At 34.0% G+C, this 25,932-nt stretch overlaps 1 protein-coding gene across 1 annotated transcript; it reads left to right on the top strand.

The window, feature by feature from the left end:
• The first annotated feature begins 8,512 nt into the window (after window positions 1–8,512).
• On the top strand, window positions 8,513–12,997 carry LOC128999250 (Krueppel-like factor 16). The gene is made up of 2 exons (XM_054425649.1): window positions 8,513–8,971; window positions 12,771–12,997. Exons 1-2 carry the CDS (start codon window positions 8,680–8,682, stop codon window positions 12,995–12,997), a joined length of 519 nt encoding a protein of 172 aa, XP_054281624.1. The 5' UTR covers window positions 8,513–8,679.
• Window positions 12,998–25,932: the final 12,935 nt, after the last annotated feature.

The raw sequence follows: 25,932 nt of genomic DNA, 5'->3' as shown, positions 1-25,932 counted from the left end.
ACTCCTCCGAAACTACTGAACCAATTAACATGTTTTTGGTGTCATTGGAAAGAGCGTAACGTGAAGTTGTGCAGGGAACTTTCTTTTTAAGGAAATAATTAGAGAGTGAGGCCCTGGGGCCCTTTAAAGTTTCGTATTTATCCATAAGATTAACATGGAAAACAAAATTTGTTATGGAACTCCAGCTGTTGTCAGAAATTAAGAGTGAAATATTTATTGATGGTATCCATGGTAACAAAGAACAAACCCACAAAATTTAAAAATGTAAACAAGCAGAACTAACTGTCTTTTTTTTTTTTTTTTTTTTTTTTAACTTAATTTTATTTTACAATCTGTTCAATACTTTGAACAATTAGTAAAAGGGATAATATAAATAAGTGTCTTGACCAAGAATCTTCCCTGTGAAAGACCTTGCAAAATTAAATAGTCATGTCATAACTAAAACTATACAAATCGGTATGGGAGTTCTAGAACTTTCACAATTTTCAGTCTGTTGGGAAAATCACTATTGTCCAGCAAATTAACGGCTATATTGTTCGGGTGGGTTTCGAGTTTTTCTTGATAGTTCTTGCTAATTCTTGTTATTTCTTCAATTACTGTAGGTATTCTGAAATCTTCATGGATTGTTCGATTCGAAACAAACCACGGAGCATCAACTATTCTTCGTAGCGCCTTTGACTGAAATCTTTGAATAATTGCTAAGTTGGATTTACTTGCCGTTCCCCAAAGCTGTATCCCGTACGTCCAAATAGGTTTGATCATAACTTTGTAAAGTGTGAGTTTATTGGTCAACGAAAGCTTAGATTTTTTGCCTAGAAGCCAGTTGAGTTTACGAACCTTCAAGTCCATTTGTTGTCTTTTACACCAAATATGTGTTTTCCAAGTTAATCGTTTATCCATATGGAATCCTAAATACTTAACGCTGTCCACTTCTGTCAACGCTATATTGTTCAAAGTAACTGGAGGGCAGTTTTCTTGTCTCAGCGTGAATGTTATATGTAAAGATTTTGTTTCATTAACTTTAGTTCTCCATTTTTTTAGCCACAGTTCGAAATCATTCAATGTAACTTGCAATTGATTTGAAGCATCTTGAGGATTTTCGTGAATGGAGAGAAATGCAGTATCATCCGCAAACGTAGCAACCGTAATATTTTGGCCCACGGGGATGTCGGAGGTATATAGTAGATATAAAACAGGTCCAAGAACACTGCCTTGAGGTACTCCAGATTGAATAGGCTTCAAGTCGGTTAAAATTTCTTGAAATTTAATCTGGAAGAATCGTTCATTTAAGTAAGATTTTAACAAACTGTAAAAAGAATGGGGGAGCAAGGATTTAAGTTTATACAGAAGTCCAGTGTGCCACACTTTATCGAATGCCTGTTGTACATCCAGAAATGCAGCAGAACAGTACTTTTTTGTTTCAAATGAATTTTTAATGATGTCTACTAGTCTGTGGGTTTGTTCAACTGTAGAGTGTCCTTTCCGGAAGCCAAACTGATGCTCAGGAATCAAATTTAAGTCTTCTATAATTGGGTTCAATCTTCTTAAGATTAGTTTTTCAAATAATTTGGATACAACAGGAAGCAAACTTATGGGTCTGTAGGACGAGACCTCATTTGGTGGTTTGCCTGGTTTTGGAATTACCACAAGTTGAGCTATCTTCAATTGAACTGGAAAATATTCTAGCCGTAATATTGCGTTAAATATGAAGGTCAGCAATAATATTCCTTTTCGTGGCAATTCTTTCAGAATCCTGCCAGTGATTAAATCGTATCCGGGACTTTTCTTTGGGTTTATTTCCTTTTGTATTACTTTTAGAACTTCGGACGGTGTACAGGGTGATATAGGCAAAGATAATTGATTAGGTGAATCCAAATATTCAAAAATATCACTCTCGTCGTTTGGTGGATTGGGAAGTAAGGGCTTGAATACTTCTGAAAAGTAATTTGAGAATATACTTGCTTTCTCCATGTTAGTTTTGGCCCAATTTCCATCATTTTTCCTGATAGGTGGAACATGTTGTACTGGGCGCTTTACGTACCTCGTGGATTTCCATAAGGAGTAATCTGTGGCTTCAGTTGGAGATAAATTGTTGGTAAAGTCGGAAAACCATTCATTCTTTAGATTTACTAAACATCGTTTTAAAGTTTGAGCTGCATGATTAAACCTATTTTTATCAGCTGGGTTTCGAGTATTCTGCCAAATCCGTCTTAGCTTGCGTTTCTCAGCAATTCGTTTTTTTATAAACAAAGGATAGTTTATCGATTTCGTCACCGAGGTTTTTGCTTTAGGAGTGGCTTCCCAACCTGCTTTTTGTATAGTGGTATTGAAGTAATTAATTGATTCCTCCAAATCTGTTGGGGTTTTTAACGGAATTTTCAGGTCAATATTACTGTTTATTAAGTCTCTAAAGTGATCCCAATCAGTGAATTTATTGCAAAGGAACGGTGGTTGTTCTTTAAGAGAAATGATCTTACTGTATGTTATGATAACAGGAGAGTGATCAGAAGAAAGATCAAGGGATGATTCTACATCAATATAGTTCAATGAAATGCCCTTTAGTACGCAAAAATCTAATAAATCTGGCACTTTGTTTTGGTCCGTTGGCCAATAAGTAGGTTGGCCTGTCGAAGCACAATCAAATCCATTTTCTGTTATGGCGCTATAAAGCGTTCTTCCTCTAGGAGTTATTAGTCTTGATCCCCAGTGGGTGTGTTTTGCGTTATAGTCTCCACCTGCAATGAATTTTGAGCCAAGAGATGAGAAAAATTCTTTAAACTGGTCTTTATTGATAACATGAGGTGGGGGACAATAAACAGCCGACAGTGTCAGAGAGCTATCATGCCCGTCCTCTAAAACTACGCTGGTAGCTTGTAGAAAATTATTTTGTGTTTTAGGTAGTTCAAATTGTTTAAGTTTTTTGTGAACTAGCACCGCTGTTCCGCCATGGGCCCTATTATCAGGGTGATTAGTACTATAAACATTGAAATCTGAAATATTAAAAAAACTCTTGTCAGTAAAGTGGGTTTCTGAAATCAAACATATATCTATTTTTTGTTGAGTAATAAAAAGCTTGAGTTCTTGACAATGATTTGCCAAGCCGTTGGCGTTCCAGAGTGCAATCCTAAGGAAATGATTCATTTAATTTAGTTTACTTATGACGGTGGTTAATAGATTCATAAGAGAACCTATTTGCTGAGTTTGTTGGAGCAGTAGCTTTTCAAATTTGTCTATAAAACTTTCAATGGTTTTTTCTAAGCTATCCATCCTACAGGTTTCAGTCATTTGTGGCATTTTTTTAGAAGCAGCAGCTTGGGCGTATGATTGAGGTCGATCATCTAAAATTTGGTATCAACTAAAGGAAGACTGGGCGGAATTTCGGCAGAGGCTTTCTCGTTATTTGATTTGGCGTTGTTCAGAGATCTCTTTCTCAAAGGAGGGTGCAGATTGTTTTTGATCTCTCTGTATACGGAACAGCCTTTATAATTTGAAGGATGATTTCCTTCACATAAGGCACATTTTGGTGGTTCAGAAATAGGTTTTTTACATGTTAGCGTATCGTGATTTTGACCGCATTTTACACATCGATATGGGTGCCAGCAATAAGTTTTAGTGTGGCCATAGTTTTGGCACCTTTTACACTGAACAATATCAGGCTTCTTTAGGGGAGGCTCGAAAGTGATTTTAGCATTTAGAAGGTAGCCTATTCAATATTAAATATGTTCTTATTGCCTGAATTAGGCTCAAGATCGACAAAAAACAATGATAGAGGCGTTTTTGTTTTTTGTTGCCGGATGTTGACTACATTACGGACTTGAAACCCGTAAGCCTCAATAGCGTTTTTTATGTCCAAAACGTCTGTGGAAAAGTGCATGTTTTTTAAAACCACGCGATAAGCTTTGTCTTGCTTAAGCTGGTAAGTATGAAATTTTGCATCAATTTCTTTAAGTTTGTGAACTAGTTTTCGGTATGCTTCCGAAGACTCTGTATTGATTTTAATTTTGTTTTGGCTCAGACATTTATACGTGTAAGAGCTACTGGGTATTACAGACTCAATCATGGTGACCATACATTTAACATCTAATACGTCAGGAACAAAAATCGGAGGAGGCTTGACTTCAGGAGCCTGAGATGACGCCGCCGCGTCACTCTCTTCCATTACATCAGTCTCACTGATGGCATCAAATCGGTTTGAGGTCTTAACCGTAAAGTTAGACGAGCTTTGGCGGGATTTTTTTGATGTTTCAGAGGTGTTTAGACCAGTATTACTGATAGATCTTTTACTTGAAGATGCGGCTATCTGCCATTCATTTTTGTCATCTTGTTTATTTTCGCTATTGCGTTGCGGGATAAAATTATTTACATGATGTGTTATGCTTGATTTACTGTAACTATGGTCGTGCATAGGATTCCCGTTATTATAAGGGGCTTTGTCATTGGTATTAGCAGTCTCAGGTTGCATATTTAACAAACAATGAATGAAATACAAATGTCAACAAAAACAAAACAAAGTCAAATTGGGGTTAGGTCAGATCAAAACCGTTATAACATCACATTATGGGAAATATTCGTCAACACTACAAATTAATTAACTAGAAACAAATAGTTCTCGACCTTTTTACCAACACTTCAAATATTTCTTGATGAAATATCAGATATTTGTCAAATATCGGCGCACTAAAAACAAATACATTTTCACTGCACTATTAACAACAATTAACTAACTAACTGTCAAATTAATTTTAATTTCACAATTCCACACAGCTGGTTCAAACATATTAAATACTGCATGATTATTAGAACAGGAACGGTAGGGATCATAAACATTAATAAAATATGTCACTCGCCCGAATCATTTTTGTCTATGCCCGAATGTAAACATTTAACATTGATTAAATGGAACTGTCAAACTATATGTTAATGTCATTAGTATGGAATTCTTTCAGTTACATCATTTGTTGATCGAGTTAGTTTCAATATTTTTGAACTGCTGTAATAATATTTTACAGGAAATAATTGTTAGATAAATTCGTGGATATAAGTAATAATTCAGATTCTTCAATCTTTGCTGTTATTAATATTGTGTATCTGCAGCAAACCTTCAGACTAAGCGAATTTCCATTTACCTGGCTTAATTAATACAAAGATTAATTATTCCCTTAAAATGGTCATTTTTCCTATTTAAATAACATTAAGTTAATTTTAATATGAGTACTTAGGTTTGCTGCTACAGGGAAGATAGGTGTGTTTTTGTAGAAATGTTAATAGCTAAGTATGATTGTTATTGGTTTGTCAATCCTGTAATAGGCTACTTTACAATTGCTCGAATTCGAGCAACATGTACACTAGTTAGTTTAATTATGCTAGCCAGTATATTAACTTCACTTCATGTACTATATCATGTAAAAGCTAACAAAGCAATATAAGAGACAGCTAATCACTAATATAAAGTAATAGAAAAAAAGCTAAAACACACAATAAAACTTCTTAAAAAATATAATGTCTTTCTTCCGAATCAATCTAACTGATAGAATGCAAACAAATACGGAAGAAGGGAGATCGTTCCAAAACAGTCAACAGTTACAGAAACCTTGTTTTATAACGGTTTTATACTGAACGCGTGAGCTTCTTAAATTCATTCAGCTATTAAACTAAAATCTCTTTTAAATATTCTGGTAATATATTTTGTAACAAAAATTCCAATAACGTAATCTTAAGTCACCTTTGTTAGATAGTTTGTTATAAAATAATTTCAATTTTCAAATAATAATAGATATCCAGGTATTGTTAATAATTCAATGTAAAAAAGAACTAATATGCTCTATCTTATACTATCTAACTAATATACTATCTTAAATTTAAAAAAAAATTTGCAAAACCTATGACAGCTAGCCTGACTTTACTACTTGACCGAATTACACGTGTATTGTACCAAAAGAAAGGTTATCGGTCTTATATGTGCTGGTTTTATTTGTATTTTGAAAAATATTTATGTTAATTTTGTGACAAAAATGGAAATTCAACTTTTCTTATGGAGATTTGAGGAGATTTGTTATGGAGACATGGGGCTAATTCTATATATTGATAAACGAGCATGTTTATTCAAAACCTTTTTTCTCAGCTACTGTGCATCGCGGGGAAAATCTACGGAAAATCTACTAATATACTTTTAAAAAGACATTTGCCTGTATATGTACACAATCCCTTTATAAATTAAAATAGGTTAAAAAATAAGTACAAAAATGAATTTAAATTAAAAAAAAATATTATGGGTTGACAACAAGGTTTATGACAGGGTTGGTGACGAAATAACAACAAAATATAAACAGAATATCAAAACAAATGGAAGAAATTCCAATCATATGTTTGATTTACAGGGTGGGGTGAAAATAGAGTTTGCACAATACACACTTTTGGTCAAGTTTTCGACCACGGGGCGAGCTCTAGTAATCGTAACTATAAATCTCAAGCAACAATTCTGTGAGCTTACAGTAACACCTGCAAGATTTACACATAATTGATAACAGTGTTGCAGTGAGCGAAGTGGGTGAATATAGGAGAATTAACAATGTAAAGCTTTTATCGGGTTTATTATAATTTTGGTACACTTATTGATTGAAACCCCTTTTAGGAATATCTTTCACGGGACTAGGTAAATGTGTTGATTGCCAGTCTTAAGTTGTATTGTTGGTCCCAAACCGAATGTAGGCCAAACGTTTGGTTACGTCAAGCCTATGGCCAGATGACACTAGGCCTAAGGCCAGATGACACTAGGTCTAAGGCCTTTGCGATGATCCATCAAAATCTCTCCTCAGATCTCCAGCCTCATCCATCGTCCGAGACATTCGCACAAAGCATGTTTACTTCTTGGCGCAACGCCGAGGCGTATAGGGCTGCTAGTAATTATTGTGCTACGGATAAATAGAGGCTTTTTCTTTATCTTTAGTGATTGGAAAATAAAATACAAAAAGCCTCAGTAAGGGACTTTGTAATATGCCTGTCAACTATTTGAATACAAGGAATGAAGATTCTCTATCCATATTAATCCCAAATTACCCATGAACCTTTGAGAAAACTACAAGTCACACCCCCATATATATACTTAGAATGTTCGTCATGACGAGAAACCTTGCGCAAAACTATCCATTATTTCATAAATTGCCCTAAGGTCGTAATTCCTTTCCAAAAGGAACTTTCCATATACCTAATGTTAGAAATACCCCAGCTGTACTTATTTGTTTGTTGTTCTTTCAATTTGTTACCTTATTAAAATCAGGTGTGATTATTTGTTTGTAATACTGTATTCTGTTTTGTTTATTTCAGCGTAACTTAACCAAATCAATAGTTTTATTAGTAGGCCTACTTACGTAATTACGTCAAACGGAGTGAACCCTGTGGGTAACAGCTAGTTTTTTTTTAAATTTACAATTTGTGAATTCTTGTATTTAATTTCTCAATAAAAGTATTGTACGTGACCTTAATTTAGCCTTGAAATTTAGGCATACGTCGTGTGGTGTAGTTGGAATTCTTGATCTCTGCCTAAAAAAATCAGTATTATATTAATGCAAACTAGGCAGTTTATTTTTATTTATTTATTAAATATCAGGGTAAAATAGATTTTAAGACATATTTTCTGTACATAAATTATGATTTAGATAAAGGTTAACATAGCAGAACTAGAATTAAAAGCTTTTAACTTAATTATTTTTTAACTTAAATTTTTTGTCTCCTACTGTATACTGACTTTATGCCGTATACCGTATTGTAGATGGGTAGGTCATTACCCGCGAATCATTTAATCAATCTTTTCGAAACTTTGTGATGTGAGACAATGTTACCTTTAAGAAGTACAATATATTTTCTTATCATAGCAGTTTACATCATAATTTATAAAATACAGTACCAACTTCCTATATTCCTATGCTTTGTTCTTAAGTTATGTGCTTCTTTTTTATATCCCCATGACGCATGACGCATGACGTCTTTCCTACGTGTTTATACTTTATTCATATGATAACTTTCTATGATTGTTATTACTTCAAAATATCCAACAAATGAACAATCACTAGCCTTTGATTGGATGCGTTGTAATAAGAACAAATACAACAAGTTTGAATTAGTTGCCAGCTTTTAAATACACATTTTACAAAACGGAACATCTATTCATTTTGGGAATTTCTGTGATGGGTAAAAGTTATAGTTGATCAGTGAAAAATGTTGTTTTTTTAATAGCTGCACATAACCATTAACATACACATTCTTTGGTCCTATGCTCTAGTCAAGAATATTTGGAATCTTTCCTATTTGCCTATGATTTGTGTGGCGCGTTTCATGCGTTTTAGCCTGAATCCTATAACTCCCACTTAAAACAACACTTCGCGCGTTTTGCCATTTACAGTTTCTTACGACAAACAATAAATCCTAGTTACCGAGGCTCACCACAACATAATTCTCCCCATCAACATGAGTGTATTAGACCCAACAATGGCCGGGGGGTGAATCATACCAAAATGGCTCCTCCCCTCCCCGCCCCTCAAACTCGGGGCGGCTTTTGGGCATTTCGAGGGCACTTCAGTCGGGGCTCGCCCTCCAACACTACAGGTGCCTTTCAAGTGCTCTCGGGTAGTTTAGAGTTATGCTATTTTAATTTTGGAGTCTAGTAACTTTTTTGAGTTTACGATGACTTCTGGCGGAGTGAAGCTGTTTAGGCCGTGGGATACGGAGGATTCTAGTTGTTCTGCGACGTCGGAATCACCACCTCCAGACGTTCGCCCGCCGTCATATGAGCCGCCCCCGGGGCTGTCTTGGGTCGCCGCCCCCAACGACAACTACTGGGCTTCCCTCGCCGCCTCGTACGACGCCGCCGCCGCCGCTCAGTCCAAGGGACGTCCCAAGAAGTACCGTTGTCCCCACTGCCATGTAGGGTTTTCCAACAACGGACAACTCAAAGGACACGTCAGAATACATACTGGTGAGTTTTTAAATTTTAAATAATGAGTAATCCTTTAAATTGCATTAAGTAGCTTGTCGATGTGCAAGAATATAAATTACAGGGTGTTTTTATAACGCAGCCAAAATAATTACAACCACTGTGAGACACTTTTTAACAACAAAGCCAGCTCATATGATGGTATCCCAGTTTTCTTTACTTCATTGCCGATCAGCTAATATGCATAGTTCCAGTTATCTATGAGGTTTAGTGTTGTTGCTATTTTATTGTAAATAAGACACGATATGTGATTTTGCATGCTCAAATAGAGCTTACGAAAACGCCGAGCTCAGACTTATACTCAACTAGCTGTTACCCACGGGCTTCAACCCGTTTGACTTCATGAGTATTAATAAAACTATTGATTGGTTAAGTTAAGCTGAATAAACAAACATAATACAGTAATACAAACTAATAATCACACCTGACTGTAATAAGGTAATAAATTGAAAGAATAACAAACAAATAAGTACAGCTGAGGAATTTTTAACATTAGGTATTAAAGGGCAATTTATGAAATGATGGATAGTTTTGCACAAGGTTTCTCGACATGACAAACATTTTATATGGTTTATGGGGGTGTGACTTGTAGTTTTCTCAAAAGTTCATGGGTACTTTTGAAAATAAATATTCCCAATAACACTAAAACTCATAGATAACTATACAACAATGCATATCAGCTGATTGACAATGAAATGAAGAACAAGGATATCAAATTTCAGCTTGTTTTGTTGTTTAACAGTGTGACGGTACTTGTAATTTGGCCAGCGTAAAAAAAACCCTGTATAATATAACTTTTGTAATAAGATTATGTTTCAATGTTAACGGATCTTGTTTCCGTTTCTTTTAAGTCTGTTTGTGTTCAACCAAGTACCGTCTCGTTTCGTATTTTAAAACTGGCGGTGTTCATCAGAAGATAGCAAGAGTACACGTTTGTGTTGCCTTAAGTATTCATGATATAATGCGGCGCCGGTACCGAAACTAGTTACTTTAAAATAACGCTATATAACTAGGTGTCAACAATTTTCAATATTGATGATCCAGAGGCTATAATACTATGATAAAAAAAGTTGAATTAAAATAAAAGTTTACAGCATGAACAGTTGGAAAAGGATTTGTAGGTACAATCGAAATTTATCAGGATTCACCGGAATTGTTACTTACTTTTTACATACTTTTACATACATTGTATTACTTTTCAATTATAAAAAATGTAGCAGAATACTGGGGAATTTTCCTAAATGTGCCTAAGTTACCTTTTTAGTTTATTTTTTTAATACTATTTAAACTTTTTTACTCACGTGTAGGCGTTTTCATGATGCAGTGTAGTTTTATTCAAACAAAATAATTCCTTGTATGTTTTTTTTTTATAAAATGTTTCTTTTATAGTCTTAATGTATGTCTCGGAGAGTTTTATAATAAAGTTAATATCCCCTATTAGTGTTGTGCAATTTTCTCCAAATGCTCGTCTAAACAATTGTTGACTCTTGATATATTTTTATTTATACATATTCTGTAAAATCACTTGGCTGTTTGTTAAATTGCATAATGATCGCAGAGAATAATTTATGTTAACCAACTAAGTTTTACGATCTCAAAACATAACCAACATACGTCAAATTGGTTCTTGACCGTTATAAGGTAAAATAATATTTAAAGAATAAGCTTATTTATTTATTTGTTGCTCTTGAAAATTTTTACATTGTGTACCTTATTCTAATATTAACATTGAAATTGGTTACATGGACTTTTTTTTATAAAATTACACTTGAAATAAAAGTTAACTTTTAACAAGTTAAGCTTAAACTAGTATTACATAGAGGTCGTTCTTCTAAACAACTGGAATCAGCGTTTGTTAGTTATGAGATGACGAAAGTTGTAAGAGAAAAACAGTTTTGTAAAATGACTTAACGCTTGAACCAATAAAGACAATTTTATTTATTTATTTGCCATATAAATCAAATATACGATAACCTACTTCGCTACGATAGTTATAAGGTCTGAGACAAGTGTAATACTCAGTAAGCATAGTCTTGGTTTAACATATTATTAGTTAAATTACTAAATCTATTAACTAACCAAACTAATATTTTCAAAGAATATAAAACTTCATTTTTTTTAATTTGGTCGCTTATATAGTGGTTTTGTAAACCTACTGTACTTCAAAAGCGATTCCGTTTTCATGTTCAGTTGTTTGTTATTTTCGTATTAATTGTGTTAAAATTACAATGTACAGTTCGAAAAAATATAATTTCGATTATATTTTGTACCAGAATTTAGAATAATTAAACACCATTCCAGTTTTGATGACAGAAACTGGATTTATTTGGATAAAAAATTCCAGCATATTGTATACACTAATGGTAGACACGGTAGCCAACATTGACCAAAATTATATCAATAAAAAAAATTATATCAATAATATATACAAAAACAAAGACTACAACATCATAACAACAACCTACAAAATAAAATACTATAATTATGTTACCTAATAACATTCTGAATTATTGCACTAGTGTGGCCTACCAGTATCAATTAATTAAAACTGTACATTAAAAACATTTGATTAGTTAAACAAAATTCTAGAAATATAATTGGTCGCATATATTTTGATAAATTAATACCACAGTTGAAAAACATCATGCAAACATGCCTCGACAGATAAATGAATTCATAAGAGAGAGACGAACTATAACAATAACTGAGAAACCCACCGAGCATGGGTTTTATATTAAGTTTTGTTTCTGATAAATTTTCTACCTCAGACTTTGCAAAGGGGAAGTAATTAATGTAAACAATGATATGAAGATTTACTCTAAGATAGATTTTAACACATTAAGGCGTGATTATTCCAAGCACAGATAGTAAACACAACATTTATGAACTAATTATCAACCAATACCAATCTATCCCTATTACTTCCAAAAATAAATTGACTTTTAAAAACCCAGTTTATTTATTTTGATTATATTGCACTCGTTTGATTTATGCCAAACTTACATCAAATTACAAATTTTTGTTGTAATAAGAACAGATTTTAAATTAATAAAATCATTGTTATAATTAGTATATTTCATCACTAGGGCGGAAAGTTATTCTTTTCGACCCAAGCTTCGCAACCGAAGAGAAGCCGAGGTTGAAAAGACACTTTTTGCCCGTGTGATGAACTATATTTTTCATCTTAATGCAACATTAATTAACCAGCTAAGTTAGAAAACGGAAATTATGTTCATGTTAAGACAATCTGATTCCAACTTGACTTCAATGTTGCTAATGCAAATAAGCAGCTTTTTAGTAAGTGATTCGATCATTCTGTCAATAACGATTGTGGTACTGTACTATAACTATCGATATGTCAAACTATTGACAAGAATGCATCATAAGCTACAACCGATGGCATCAATCGATAAATTATTTCGATCATGCGATTGCTTACTATGAAAGTTTACAACTGTTTACAACAACTTATATTTAGGGAGTAAAAGAGCTACTTTGGACCCGCAACGCGTGTAGGACGGCTGTTTTTTGCTGTGGTATGAAGAAAAACTGTTTTGAACTTACTCGAGTTTGAATTACTCGTACAATAGTACGTTAATTACACGCTATATAAACATGCAAAAGCAATACTGTTTGATACTGAAAATCCAATTTCAGCACATTACCACATTTTTACGTGGAACTACAGACAGTGACAAGAAAACAATTAACTTGGCTAAATATTGATAAAAGAGTTATTACTTCTACTTAGATAGTATTTATTTGTGTTCTAATGTTACAGGTGAACGACCGTTCAAATGTGACGCCGAAGGCTGCGGCAAAAGCTTCACAAGGAACGAGGAACTGACGAGACATAAGAGGATCCACACAGGTCTTCGCCCCTTTGGCTGTCAAACATGCGGAAAGAGGTTTGGAAGGAAAGATCATCTCAAGAAACACACTAGAACACATATACCTGTAGTGCCACACCCAGCGTATATTCTATACCCGTATCTTTACCCGTATTGATGTAGGGGACTTCGCCCCTTTGGCTGCCACGCAAGAGGTTGGAACAAAAAAGATCATCCGAAGACTTACCCATTGGTGTACATATCTGGCGTAGGGTTTCCCGTGATAAAGAAAACAAAAATTACCTCCTATGTCTGTATGTTAATCATGATAGGGGACTTCGCCCATTTTTAACTAGGTTCTTCTAGTTGAAGATCCTCAGGAAATTACTGACAATAAAAAAGATCTTCTGGACGGGTTCTCACACATAAAGTTTATGAATAATCCTAAGTGCCAAAAGTAATATGGCCTTTTCTTGTATAATGTCGCGTATTCCGCTTCATAAATAGATACAATATTAAGAATCATTTTGATAATTATTGTTATCTTACTGTGCCTACGGTAATATTTTAATACTAAATTTCTACCCCAAATAATGTCTTTCAAATGCCCCCACACAAGGCGTAATTTCAGTCAGAATATTAATATAGCTGTTTATTTTTTTATAACCATTGCAGTACAACTAAAACCATAACAAATACAAATAAATATCTTTTAAAGTAATTTACCAGCCAAAACTGTAAAAGATCACCAAATGAAAGAAAATATATATTTATTGTGATAATAGAATAAGAGTTATATAATGTAGATAGTGATTATATTGTTAATTTTTATTTGTAAATATGTTGTTGTTAAGATTTCATAGATATAACATATTGAATACGTATTTTTGCTACTAAGAGCCATACTTTTAATATACATTGTAAATTCAGTGACAATTGAAAACAAAAATCATATAAATTAACTGACTTGTGTTTGTGAAAGCATATTTTTCAACAGATTTGTGAATCCAATACTAAAGGTTTTTCTGAGTGTCTTGTAAGTTTTATATGTTAGCCGTTAATTTATGAACACTTTTTGTTTTTGTGTTTTTACTTTTTAATTTTTGAAATATAGGCTAGATCATGAAAAAGTTGCAAAAAGCATTAGATGACTTAAGTTTTAAAATTTTTAAATACTTTTTATCAGTTAATGTTACAGCTTATTGCATTTTTATCATAGATACTTTACAGTGCTAGTCACACCATTCTCATGTATACTATGTACCATTTTATCGTAATTGAATCATACAGTAAGTGGTTAAAAGGTTTGTGAATTATATAAAAAATAGTTATTAACCTACCGTTTAATTTATGTAGATTACATAAGTTAAACTACGTATAAACACTGGATTCAAACACTGGCTACAATTTTGGCATGGGAAAGGTATTACTACTTCTATAAAAAATCTAGGGGTCAAAAGTAGCTCCGAATAGTCCATATCAGATTTTGAACATAAGTTTGTGAAATTTTATGTATAAGGTTTTTGAATAGCATTTATATTGTAAATAAACTTGTCTTATTATACATTGTGGTTTATATTCACCCTTCCCAGTCCTGTTGCGATGCAAAATGGCGCCTCCCCTTTTGTTTTGGGCCCCTCCCCATAATGGCTCCCTCGCCCCTATCCTCTAATCAGATGAAACATGGATTTGACCGCAGCCCCAATTTTTGGTCCCCCATTTTTTGATCATGACATCAATTTATGGTTATTGGGTCTAGTTCTTTATGACTCCCCAGTTGCGGTGCCCCATAATAGTCTCTATGGTGGTAGGATTACTGTTATGGGGTTGTTGTGAGGAGATACATAGTTAGTTGAAACAAGACGATTTATTTAATCAGTGTTTACTGTATACAATAAACCTAGATTTGTATGAATATATTGTAGAAAAACTATATTTAATGAGTAAAACCATTTTAAGTGCAAAAAGCACTGAATGTGGATATAAATTATGTGTTTTGTATTATAAGTTATTATAAACATCGTGAAAAACTGAAATAAAAAAATTACAAAGTGAACTAATCACATAAACTATGTACTAAACAAACATCTTTAATAAAGTTTTACTCCTTAAGTATTTTTTATCTTCTACAGTTCTAAGATAAGAAAATTAATTATTGTAAAAGTTATAACACTTAAACGCTCGTTAGGACTTTCCTCGTTGGTTGGTTTTATGTTTTTTTCTACCAATATACATTATACATTTTAACTCTATGACAATGAATCTACATGTTTGGGGACAAAGAGCTGCTTATATAATTTTTTATACAATACAAACTCGAATACAGCTTTGGCGTGTTTCATAAGTATTTTCCTGTTTTCACCGTGTTTCTCAGACAAATAATAAGTGTCGTTTCAATGAGCTATACAATATAATTGGTGTTTCCATGAGTTACGAGTATACTCTACTGAGGGCGTTCCAGGACTTTATTACTCTTCTTTATTTCATCGTGAGCTCACAGTTCACTTTACTTGACCAGTAGTTATTCCATTATCAATGAATGCGTCATTAGCTAAATACTCCAAAAGGCCCCCAATATCTCAACGACTTCCAGACAATAAATTAGCCTAACAGTCGCACCTCCCAGCGAGTGGGGATGACCCGTGAGATCAGATTATGCAGTTTTAGGGAAAGTTTGTAGCGATGACAGTCGGGGGGCTTTGTCAAGGGTCATCAATAACTGGGGTAAAGACCCCCCGGGGGCACCGGCCACTGCGTAACACACTGGTAACGGCAGCAGTCGCAGTGAGGAGATGGACAATGTTGTGACTTTAAACTAACTGCTTCCTATCAAATCCAAGGTTACCGTAATGTGGTGTCAGTTGTGGCATGCCTTACGTTATTGTAACTGTTCAGGGTTTCCAGAGAGGATGGAAACTGATCTAGCAATCAGAATGTTGTACAGTATATGGATTGAGCCATATTTAACGGTTGCAAACAAAGCAGCCGACTATTATATGTATATGTGCTTATTTAATAGCATATTACCTTCTGTATCCAATAGTCAATGATATTACCTTTGACATATTACTTAGCTATTGAGTTAGTTTAGTTAGTCAGTTTAGCTAAGTTAGTAAGTTACTAGTCCGGAAAATAGGTGTTTACCTGACGAGTGTGGTCGTTCCACACGAGACGAAGTCGAGTGCGGGATTATCATACGAGTACGGGAAACACATTTTGGACAAGCGACGTACGATATTTGTCGAAATACTGCTCTAAATTAATAATAAATACCTCCACCGCAGCAAACCTGCAGACTAAGCGAATTTCAACTTGTCTGATTACATTTTTACTAAAATATTTCCATAAATAAGACATATTTATTCCCAATTTAAATAACACTTCATTTAACGAGTCCTTAGGTTTGCTGCTACGAGGAAGGTAAAAAGTGTTTTTTGACCATACGTCAATAGTATAGGATGAAATAAATGAATTTGCCAAATTATATCGACATATATCCATAAACAAGTAAACTACAACATTTTCTCCATAAGAATAACATGGGAACTTTAAATTACACTTTTTTAAATTTTATCTGTGACCGTTAGGCATACAACAGTGCTTCAATAAACTAAATTATTTCTTTTTTTAAGCTCTACAAAATGGTTAAGAAAGAAATTCAATTTTTTTCGTTTTAGGGTCCAAAATGGGGAAACCCCCATTTTTACTCCATAAAACCCCCCATAACCCGTTCCCATGGTCCGATCATGCTGGTTTGGGAACTCGTTCGAATAAACGTAGGATTACACGTTTGTACTAAATTTCATCGAAATCGGATAATATTTGCTCGAGTTATCGCTAACTGACATATATTAAATTATAGTAGTAAATAAAGTACAACTGAGCACCCTGAATATTAAATTTTTAGTAGAATGGTAGAAGTTACATATTTCGGACATAAAGTACATTTTCAAACTTCAAATAACATTAAATACTTAACTTTTGTTTACATTGTTTGTTTGCATATAAATAAATATAATTTAGACGAGCTGTTGGCCCGTCCTACGTACGGAAATCGAGTAGTCAATTAAAACAGAATAGTTCAGAACATCTAGTTTACACGCACAGTGACAAATTCTGGCAGTTTTAATGGGGACCAACTGCCCCCAAAACAACCTAATCAACAATTAATTGTTATTTTTTAGTTGTTGACCTTATTAACAAATGTCACGTGACTACCTATTTCTTCCATCCGATTTTAGACCTAAAATATAGCGATATGCATTTTAAATTCGATAATTTTACCATAAAATAGCAGTGGCGTCGATCTGAAAAGACTTGAAGATAGATTGGAGACCGATTCACACACACTGGTATTGAGTAGAGTTGCTACAATTGCATATACCACTTATATATGTACTTACCGCACCTTTACCTCCGTGACCACAGACTGACACCTTATGAGGATTCTGGCCACCCATTTCTCTTCCATCCCCTGTCTCTTCTAATTTAGATCCCGGTCTGAGGATGTATTTCATAACTTGGTCTTTCCAGTTAATTCTTGGTCTTTTTGAAGTGGTCTTTTATCTTGTGGTACTATGGAATATACTTTTAAAAGTTGATTTATCTCCTATCCACCACGCATAGCCTGCCCATCCAAGCCTTTTTTACTTCTGGAAAACGCCCCTATATCTGGGTGTTTACACATTTCTCTTAGCTCTCTGTTTGTTTTTATCTCGACCTCCGTTATCTTGAACTGGTCTGTATATTTTGTCTGCACTTTTCAATACTACGGGGAGAGTTATGGTATGGTATGAGTCGACTTTGGTTTCTACTGCACCTTGCAGCTCATTGGACAGTTTTATATAGACCTACTACACCAATTGACGCTTTCATTACTAACCAAAATTATGACTCACATACGTTCGGACATACAGAAAAAGAAGTATCAACACGTAAACCACTTATATCTTAAACGATTAAGCAATAAATTTCTGAAAAAAAAAAGATTTCCCAAATAAGAGATGAAATTTCCATGGCATAAACTAAATAACTTACTTACACAGTTTCCATTTACGACAAAACTTGATTAAACAGTTTGAGATGTATAGATAAAAATAACACATTTCCTGATAAAGCAGATCCTTCACGGTAGAAAAAAAACTAAATTTTAAAGTGAAATAGTATGCAGGCCAACACCGAAGAACAATAGTTTTGTAAACAACTTGTAACATAAATATTTCAATGACAGTTTATAACCAGCTGTTAGTTTAACCAGCACTGAAAATACTTTGAATTGCTAGCGTCGGCTGCTAGACTTTTTTAAAATTGAAACTTAATTTCTAAAAAACTGAAACCCTAAATTAAAATTATGGCTTCAACATTCCCTAGTTCTCAAAATTATCTTTCTTTCAACACAAAAATCATGAAAATCGGTCAAGTGGTTGATTCAGAAACGTGAAATAAAAAAACCCTGTTTCGTTTTAATATTATTGATTATACATATGATTTATAGAATTAGACAGGATTTTGAAAACTTTTTGTTACTGATTATTTAATTCTAAAATTTGGTCAAAGATTGGGTTTCTTGTAGGAATTTGGCTATTTAAAATATTATTTGGATTTGTTATATTTTCTTTGTATTTCAAGTTTAAAACTTTTAGAATTGTCATATTGTTTTAGCGAATTTCCTATATAGGGAATAAGCTATTACCGTAGGTCTCATGGTAAGACCTAGACCCGGGACCGATTTACTTTTTCGTTTTGAGGTCCCCAGAGGCCAAAAACACCATCCGTCAAATTCATATATATATATATTTATATATGTGTCCGTTAGCGCGATAACTCGAGCAAAATTGATCCGATTTTGATGAAATTTGGTACATACGTGTAAACCTACATTTATTCAAACGAGTTCGCGAACCAGCAAAATCGGACCATGGGATCAGGGGTTTATGGGGGGTTTTATGGGGTAAAAATGGGTTTTTCTCATTTTTGACCCTAAAAACTTTAAATTTCTAAATTTCTCTCTAGACCATTTTGAAGAGCTTAAAAAACAAATAATTTAGTATATTGAAGTGTTTTTAATTGACTACGAAGAAAATTTAAAAAATTGTAAATTTAAAATGTCCATGTTATTCTTAGGGAGAATAAATAAACTGTTCTAGTTTGCTTGTTTATGGATATATTTTTATCAAATTTGGCAATTTGGTTTATTTCATACTAAGCTATCAATATTTCAATTGAAAAAACACACCTCAACATCTTCCCCATAGCAGCAAACCTAACTACTCACTAAAATTAATCTTATATATTAAAAAAATTTGGTTTTTCTTTTCCGAGTTCGTTTGGCTCTTCTACCCGACCGATTTTCATGATTGAGGTCTCAAATTGAAGGTATGCACGCTCAGATTTGCCATCAAGCGTCAGCATATATTTATCTATAATCCTACTCGGCTTATACGTAAAAGAAATTTGCTCCCCATGTTATTCTTATGGGAGTTAAATTTGGTTTATCTTTGCCGAGTTCGATTGGCTCTTCTACCCGACCGATTTTCATGATTGAGGTCTCAAATTGAAGGTATGCACGCACAGATTTGCCATCAAGCATCGGAATATAGTTATCTATAATCCTACTCGGCTTATACGTAAAAGAAATTTGCTCCCCATGTTATTCTTATGGGAGTTAAATTTGGTTTATCTTTGCCGAGTTCGATTGGCTCTTCTACCCGACCGATTTTCATGATTGAGGTCTCAAATTGAAGGTATGCACGCACAGATTTGCCATCAAGCATTGGGATATATTTATCTATAATCCTACTCGGCTTATAAGTAAAAGAAATTTGCTCCCCATGTTATTCTTATGGGAGTTAAATTTGGTTTATCTTTGCCGAGTTCGATTGGCTCTTCTACCCGACCGATTTTCATGATTGAGGTCTCGAATTGAAGGTATGCACGTACAGATTTGCCATCAAGCATCGGCATCAATGTACCTATAATTCCACGCGATTTCTACGTAAACGAAATTTGCTCCCCATGTATTTCTTATGGGAGTTAAATTTTGTTTCTCTTTGCCGAGTTCGTTTGGCTCATCTACCCGACCGATTTTCATGATTGAGGTCTCAAATTGAAGGTATGCACGCACAGATTTGCCATCAAGCATCGGAATATAGTTATCTATAATCCTACTCGGCTTATACGTAAAAGAAATTTTCTCCCCATGTTATTCTTATGGGAGTTAAATTTGGTTTATCTTTGCCGAGTTCGATTGGCTCTTCTACCCGACCGATTTTCATGATTGAGGTCTCAAATTGAAGGTATGCACGCACAGATTTGCCATCAAGCATTGGGATATATTTATCTATAATCCTACTCGGCTTATAAGTAAAAGAAATTTGCTCCCCATGTTATTCTTATGGGAGTTAAATTTGGTTTATCTTTGCCGAGTTCGATTGGCTCTTCTACCCGACCGATTTTCATGATTGAGGTCTCGAATTGAAGGTATGCACGTACAGATTTGCCATCAAGCATCGGCATCAATGTACCTATAATTCCACGCGATTTCTACGTAAACGAAATTTGCTCCCCATGTATTTCTTATGGGAGTTAAATTTTGTTTCTCTTTGCCGAGTTCGTTTGGCTCATCTACCCGACCGATTTTCATGATTGAGGTCTCGAATTGAAGGTATGCACGCACAGATTTTCCATCAAGCATCGGCAAATATTTATCTATAATCCTACTCGGCTTATACGTAAAAGAAATTTGCTCCCCATGTTATTCTTATGGGAGTTAAATTTGGTTTATCTTTGCCGAGTTCGATTGGCTCTTCTACCCGACCGATTTTCATGATTGAGGTCTCAAATTGAAGGTATGCACGCACAGATTTGCCATCAAGCATCGGAATATAGTTATCTATAATCCTACTCGGCTTATACGTAAAAGAAATTTGCTCCCCATGTTATTCTTATGGGAGTTAAATTTGGTTTATCTTTGCCGAGTTCGATTGGCTCTTCTACCCGACCGATTTTCATGATTGAGGTCTCAAATTGAAGGTATGCACGCACAGATTTGCCATCAAGCATTGGGATATATTTATCTATAATCCTACTCGGCTTATAAGTAAAAGAAATTTGCTCCCCATGTTATTCTTATGGGAGTTAAATTTGGTTTATCTTTGCCGAGTTCGATTGGCTCTTCTACCCGACCGATTTTCATGATTGAGGTCTCGAATTGAAGGTATGCACGTACAGATTTGCCATCAAGCATCGGCATCAATGTACCTATAATTCCACGCGATTTCTACGTAAACGAAATTTGCTCCCCATGTATTTCTTATGGGAGTTAAATTTTGTTTCTCTTTGCCGAGTTCGTTTGGCTCATCTACCCGACCGATTTTCATGATTGAGGTCTCGAATTGAAGGTATGCACGCACAGATTTGCCATCAAGCATCGGAATATAGTTATCTATAATCCTACTCGGCTTATACGTAAAAGAAATTTGCTCCCCATGTTATTCTTATGGGAGTTAAATTTGGTTTATCTTTGCCGAGTTCGATTGGCTCTTCTACCCGACCGATTTTCATGATTGAGGTCTCAAATTGAAGGTATGCACGCACAGATTTGCCATCAAGCATTGGGATATATTTATCTATAATCCTACTCGGCTTATAAGTAAAAGAAATTTGCTCCCCATGTTATTCTTATGGGAGTTAAATTTGGTTTATCTTTGCCGAGTTCGATTGGCTCTTCTACCCGACCGATTTTCATGATTGAGGTCTCGAATTGAAGGTATGCACGTACAGATTTGCCATCAAGCATCGGCATCAATGTACCTATAATTCCACGCGATTTCTACGTAAACGAAATTTGCTCCCCATGTATTTCTTATGGGAGTTAAATTTTGTTTCTCTTTGCCGAGTTCGTTTGGCTCATCTACCCGACCGATTTTCATGATTGAGGTCTCGAATTGAAGGTATGCACGCACAGATTTTCCATCAAGCATCGGCAAATATTTATCTATAACCCCACTTGGTTTATACGTAAAAAAAATTTCCTCTCCATGTATTTCTTATAGAAGTTAAATTTTGTTTCTCTTTTCCAAGTTCGTTTGGCTCTTCTACACGACCGATTTACATGATTGAGGTCTCAAATTAAAGGTATGCACACAAAGATTTGCCAACAAGCATCGGCATATATTTACCTACTTTATTTCTCGACCAAAAAACATAATTTGATTCATTTTTGAATCTTACTTTAATTTAAGATGTATTTCACCAGTTATATAGTTATATAATACTATATATTTTGGTCTAAGAACCTCCAGTGAAATACCAGCTTTCATTTGAGCCATGTCACAAACAAATTCGTCTTATGGAGGTTTTTAACTTAATTACTACGTTGTATAGAGGTGTTTTTAGCATTGACCTATATGAAAGTGTCAAGGGGATTTAAAAAAATTCGTCTTATCGAGGAATTCGTTTTAACGAGGTTCGTACAAACGAGGTTCAACTGTATTAGTTTTTCAAATTCAAGGACGGGTTTCAAGCAAATGCAAGGTGAACAACAAACATTAAAATTATTTTTCATAAGGTATTTCTATGATTAAAAATCAATAGCTACAGTATTGTTAAGGTTTTTTACTTATACGTTTTAGACTCAAAATAATCAGTAAATTATAGGCTTTAATTTAAGCTATTGATCGTTTGAATCAATTAAGCTCAAGATACTGTTTTACTCAATGAAAAATCATGAATTTGATTATATCTCGGATATTTTATTTTATGGCTGCGGAGCAGCATGGGTCCTCTAGTTATCATATTAATAGTTTGGGTAAATCTTTATACCAGTTAAATTTCATATTGTAATTTTGTACTTAACTTCAATTTATATCGTTAGGATATCAGCTGTCTGTCACGTAAAACAGTTACAATTTGTTCTTGCTTAAATATTTGGGTTTGAAATCATTTCAAAAATACATAAAGAGATCTCTGAGAGTAATTGATTGGGTACAAATTCAGGTTTCAATCAGAGCATTGTCCCGGTTGAAGGTTAGGTTTCAATAAAGGCTATAAAGGTAGGCTTCCATTAACGCCATAAAAAGTCACATTATTAAATTAAATTAAACAAACGACTCAGTAGTCGTTTTGGTCCAGTTTGCCACTGAGCAACAAAGTGTGCTGTACACTGAACTACGAATAGCCCCTTTGCATATAAGATCAACTGGCCAGTTGTAGACAATACATTAATTTGGGAAGCCTAATAGCCTAAATCAGATTAAATAAATTAAATCTAGGTTCCCGAGGCTCTGCTGTCAAATCTCAGGAAAGAAAGTCAAAAAGGCCACAATCAATACTCTCTCATGTTAAATTGAAGTGTAATTAGCAGGAACTTGAATATTATTAATTAGCCTATAGCAGAAACTTGAATATAATATTGATTATTTGTAATATTTGTAATATTTGAAGTGACAATACACATAGCTTATTCTTTCAACAATTTTGTTAATTCTCCTGTGTTAATCTTGTCAAGGTAATCGGCTTAACCGAACAATTACAATAAAGTATAATATCAGTAAATAGTCAATCAATACATAATTTATTACATATTAGTTCAATCAGTGTTTGACATTATCGTTTCAGTAATACAGAGTCATAGCCCTGGTTTAACAGAATTTCAACAAAAGTGTATTTTGCATTCAGAGTGATTGGTATTTTTTTATTACATCTTAAGAAGTGTTATATTTAAGATCATTGAAGTTACTTTCAGGAGGACATATCAGACCTCTCACGGTCCATAAATCGGACTTCTGGGATATTTAATTACAGGGCCCACACTTGACATCTTTATTTCCACTGCGCAGCTCTGTGATTGTAACGTTCTCAGTAGTCTGACTAAATAAATTAAATTTCATTTTCAAACCCCACCAGGGGGCAACTTTTTATAATACTCACACCTGTATGGAATAGCCAAATTGTATTACATAAAGGTGTGAGGTGATTTTGGTTGATGGAATGATCAGTTAAAAAGAAGATATATTTTTAATATAGTAAAGAACATTTATTTTTCTTTACAATGGCTGGTGCATATAATGAACTCAGGAAAAAAAGACGAAAACTACCTAGATGGTGGATTAGGAGTTTTTTGGCTAAAAGACCATCGGAAGGGGCCTATAACTCATTAATGAGAGATTTGCGCGCACAAAGTGGATTTGAAAATTTCCTCCGGATGACTTTTGCAGATTTTGAATTGCTGTTGGATCTGATCGTACCAGAAATCGAAAAAAACAGCAATTGTCGGAAACCCATTCCTCCTGGGGAAATGTTAGCTACCACTCTACGATTTTTAGCAACGGGTGATAGCTACAGCTCACTGATGTACCTTCACAGGATATCAAAATCTACAATATCAAGATTTATTCCTGTAGTGTGCAAAGCCATTGTTGTAGCTTTGAAGAGCTACATTCAGGTAAGAATCTATCCATTATCTATATGACCTTGATAAATCTATCGATTTACCCATCAAGCTATATTACTGTTGTTAAAGAATGTTGTTCATTTTGTATTAAATATATCGACCCATAAATATTTTTAGATAGATGTTGAGTCATATCAAATTAAAGCTCTTATCATACAGATGAACCTTTTTGTGGGTTTGGAGATATCTCGGAAAATGTCTTCATTCTTGAGGCTTTTGAAATTTTGAGTTTAAGGCAATAGTAGAAGATAATAGTGGCAAGAACAGGACAATAGTGTATGTGAAGTAATGTGTTGCATATACTTGAAATGCGTTTATAACCAAGGTACAACTTTTTAAGTCACGAAGTGATGCAGGTTGCCCTATAGGTCTACTAGTGTTATTTAAATAGGAAATAAATCTGAAAATTTATAGGGAATATTTTAGTAGAAACCAAGCCGGGTAAATGGAAATTCGCTTAGTATGCAGGTTTCCTGCGACGGGGGTATTTTTTTAAATTCGTGTAATTGTGGTTAGTCGATAAAGGTGTTCAGCAAAGTTTGATTTCATGGATGTTCTGTTGTTACTCTTAAGAGCTTGAATGTGCTCTTTGAATCTAGATTTAAAAGAGCGTCCTGTCCGACCAATGTAGTCCATGTGTTTACAATCAGTGCAGTTAATTTTGTATATGCCAGATTTGTCATAGACGTCTTAATGTTCTTTATGTGTAGTAATGTTATTTGTTATCATATTGAAAACGTATTTTTTTGTTTTAAAGCCAATTATGTAGTCAGAATTTTGAAAAGTTTTTCTTCTTGTAGTCCTGTTAATAGTTGTATTGAATGGGATACTGATGAATTTTTCTATCTTTCGATGTTTCTAATTATATTGTAGGTGATGTTGTGCTTATACCCATTCCTTGATGCTAAGTATTTAATTTTTTTTAATTCTATTTTGTAATTTTCCTTTGTCATTGAAATTTTCAAAAGACGATTAAGCATGGATCTGAGAGCAGAGATACTGTAGTTCGTATTTCCAAGGATGGTTAGAATTTGATGGTATCATTAGGTCTGATTGAGTTGGTTTTCTGTAAATTTTGAAATCATGTTGGTCTATGCTTTTTTTTAATAGTTAGGTCGAGATAGTTTATTTCGTTAACGTTAATTTCTTGGGTAAATTTTATTTTCTTGGACAATTTGTTCAAATAGTTTAAAAACTCTTTACTTTTCTCTTCATTTCCTTCAAAAAGGCAAATGAAATCATCAACATATCTGTACCAACGTTTTATTTTTGAGTGAAATGGTTTTACATCATTGTTAATTTGGTTTTCTTCTAAATTATGTATGGTAAATATCAGCTATCAAACCAGATACAGGTGACCCCATTGCCAAACCTTCACTTTGTTGGAAAAAGTTTTGATCAAATGTAAATAATATTGTTTTAGGCATGTTACTGTCAGTTTTGTGTTTTTTTAATTTTTTGTTCGGAAAGGAAGATACCTATTTTCGTATGGTTGCCATTTCAAAGTAAAGTATTAAAGGATTAATAACACCGTCGACTTTTGATTCTGAAGATTACATCCCATCAATGTAGACCAACTGTAGCAAAGATTTTAGTAAAATAGAACACAGTTGAATGGGTTACCCACCGGGTGTGCTACTTTCACAACTAAATTCTCTTCT

The sequence above is a fragment of the Macrosteles quadrilineatus genome, unplaced genomic scaffold (assembly GCF_028750875.1).
Source record: "Macrosteles quadrilineatus isolate MER2022 unplaced genomic scaffold, UCM_ALF_1.0 Scaffold_8__2_contigs__length_117827958, whole genome shotgun sequence".
NCBI classification, from domain to species: domain Eukaryota; kingdom Metazoa; phylum Arthropoda; class Insecta; order Hemiptera; family Cicadellidae; genus Macrosteles; species Macrosteles quadrilineatus.
The sequence above is the reverse complement of the archived record's forward strand: the minus strand, read 5'-3'. Positions and strand labels throughout refer to the sequence as shown.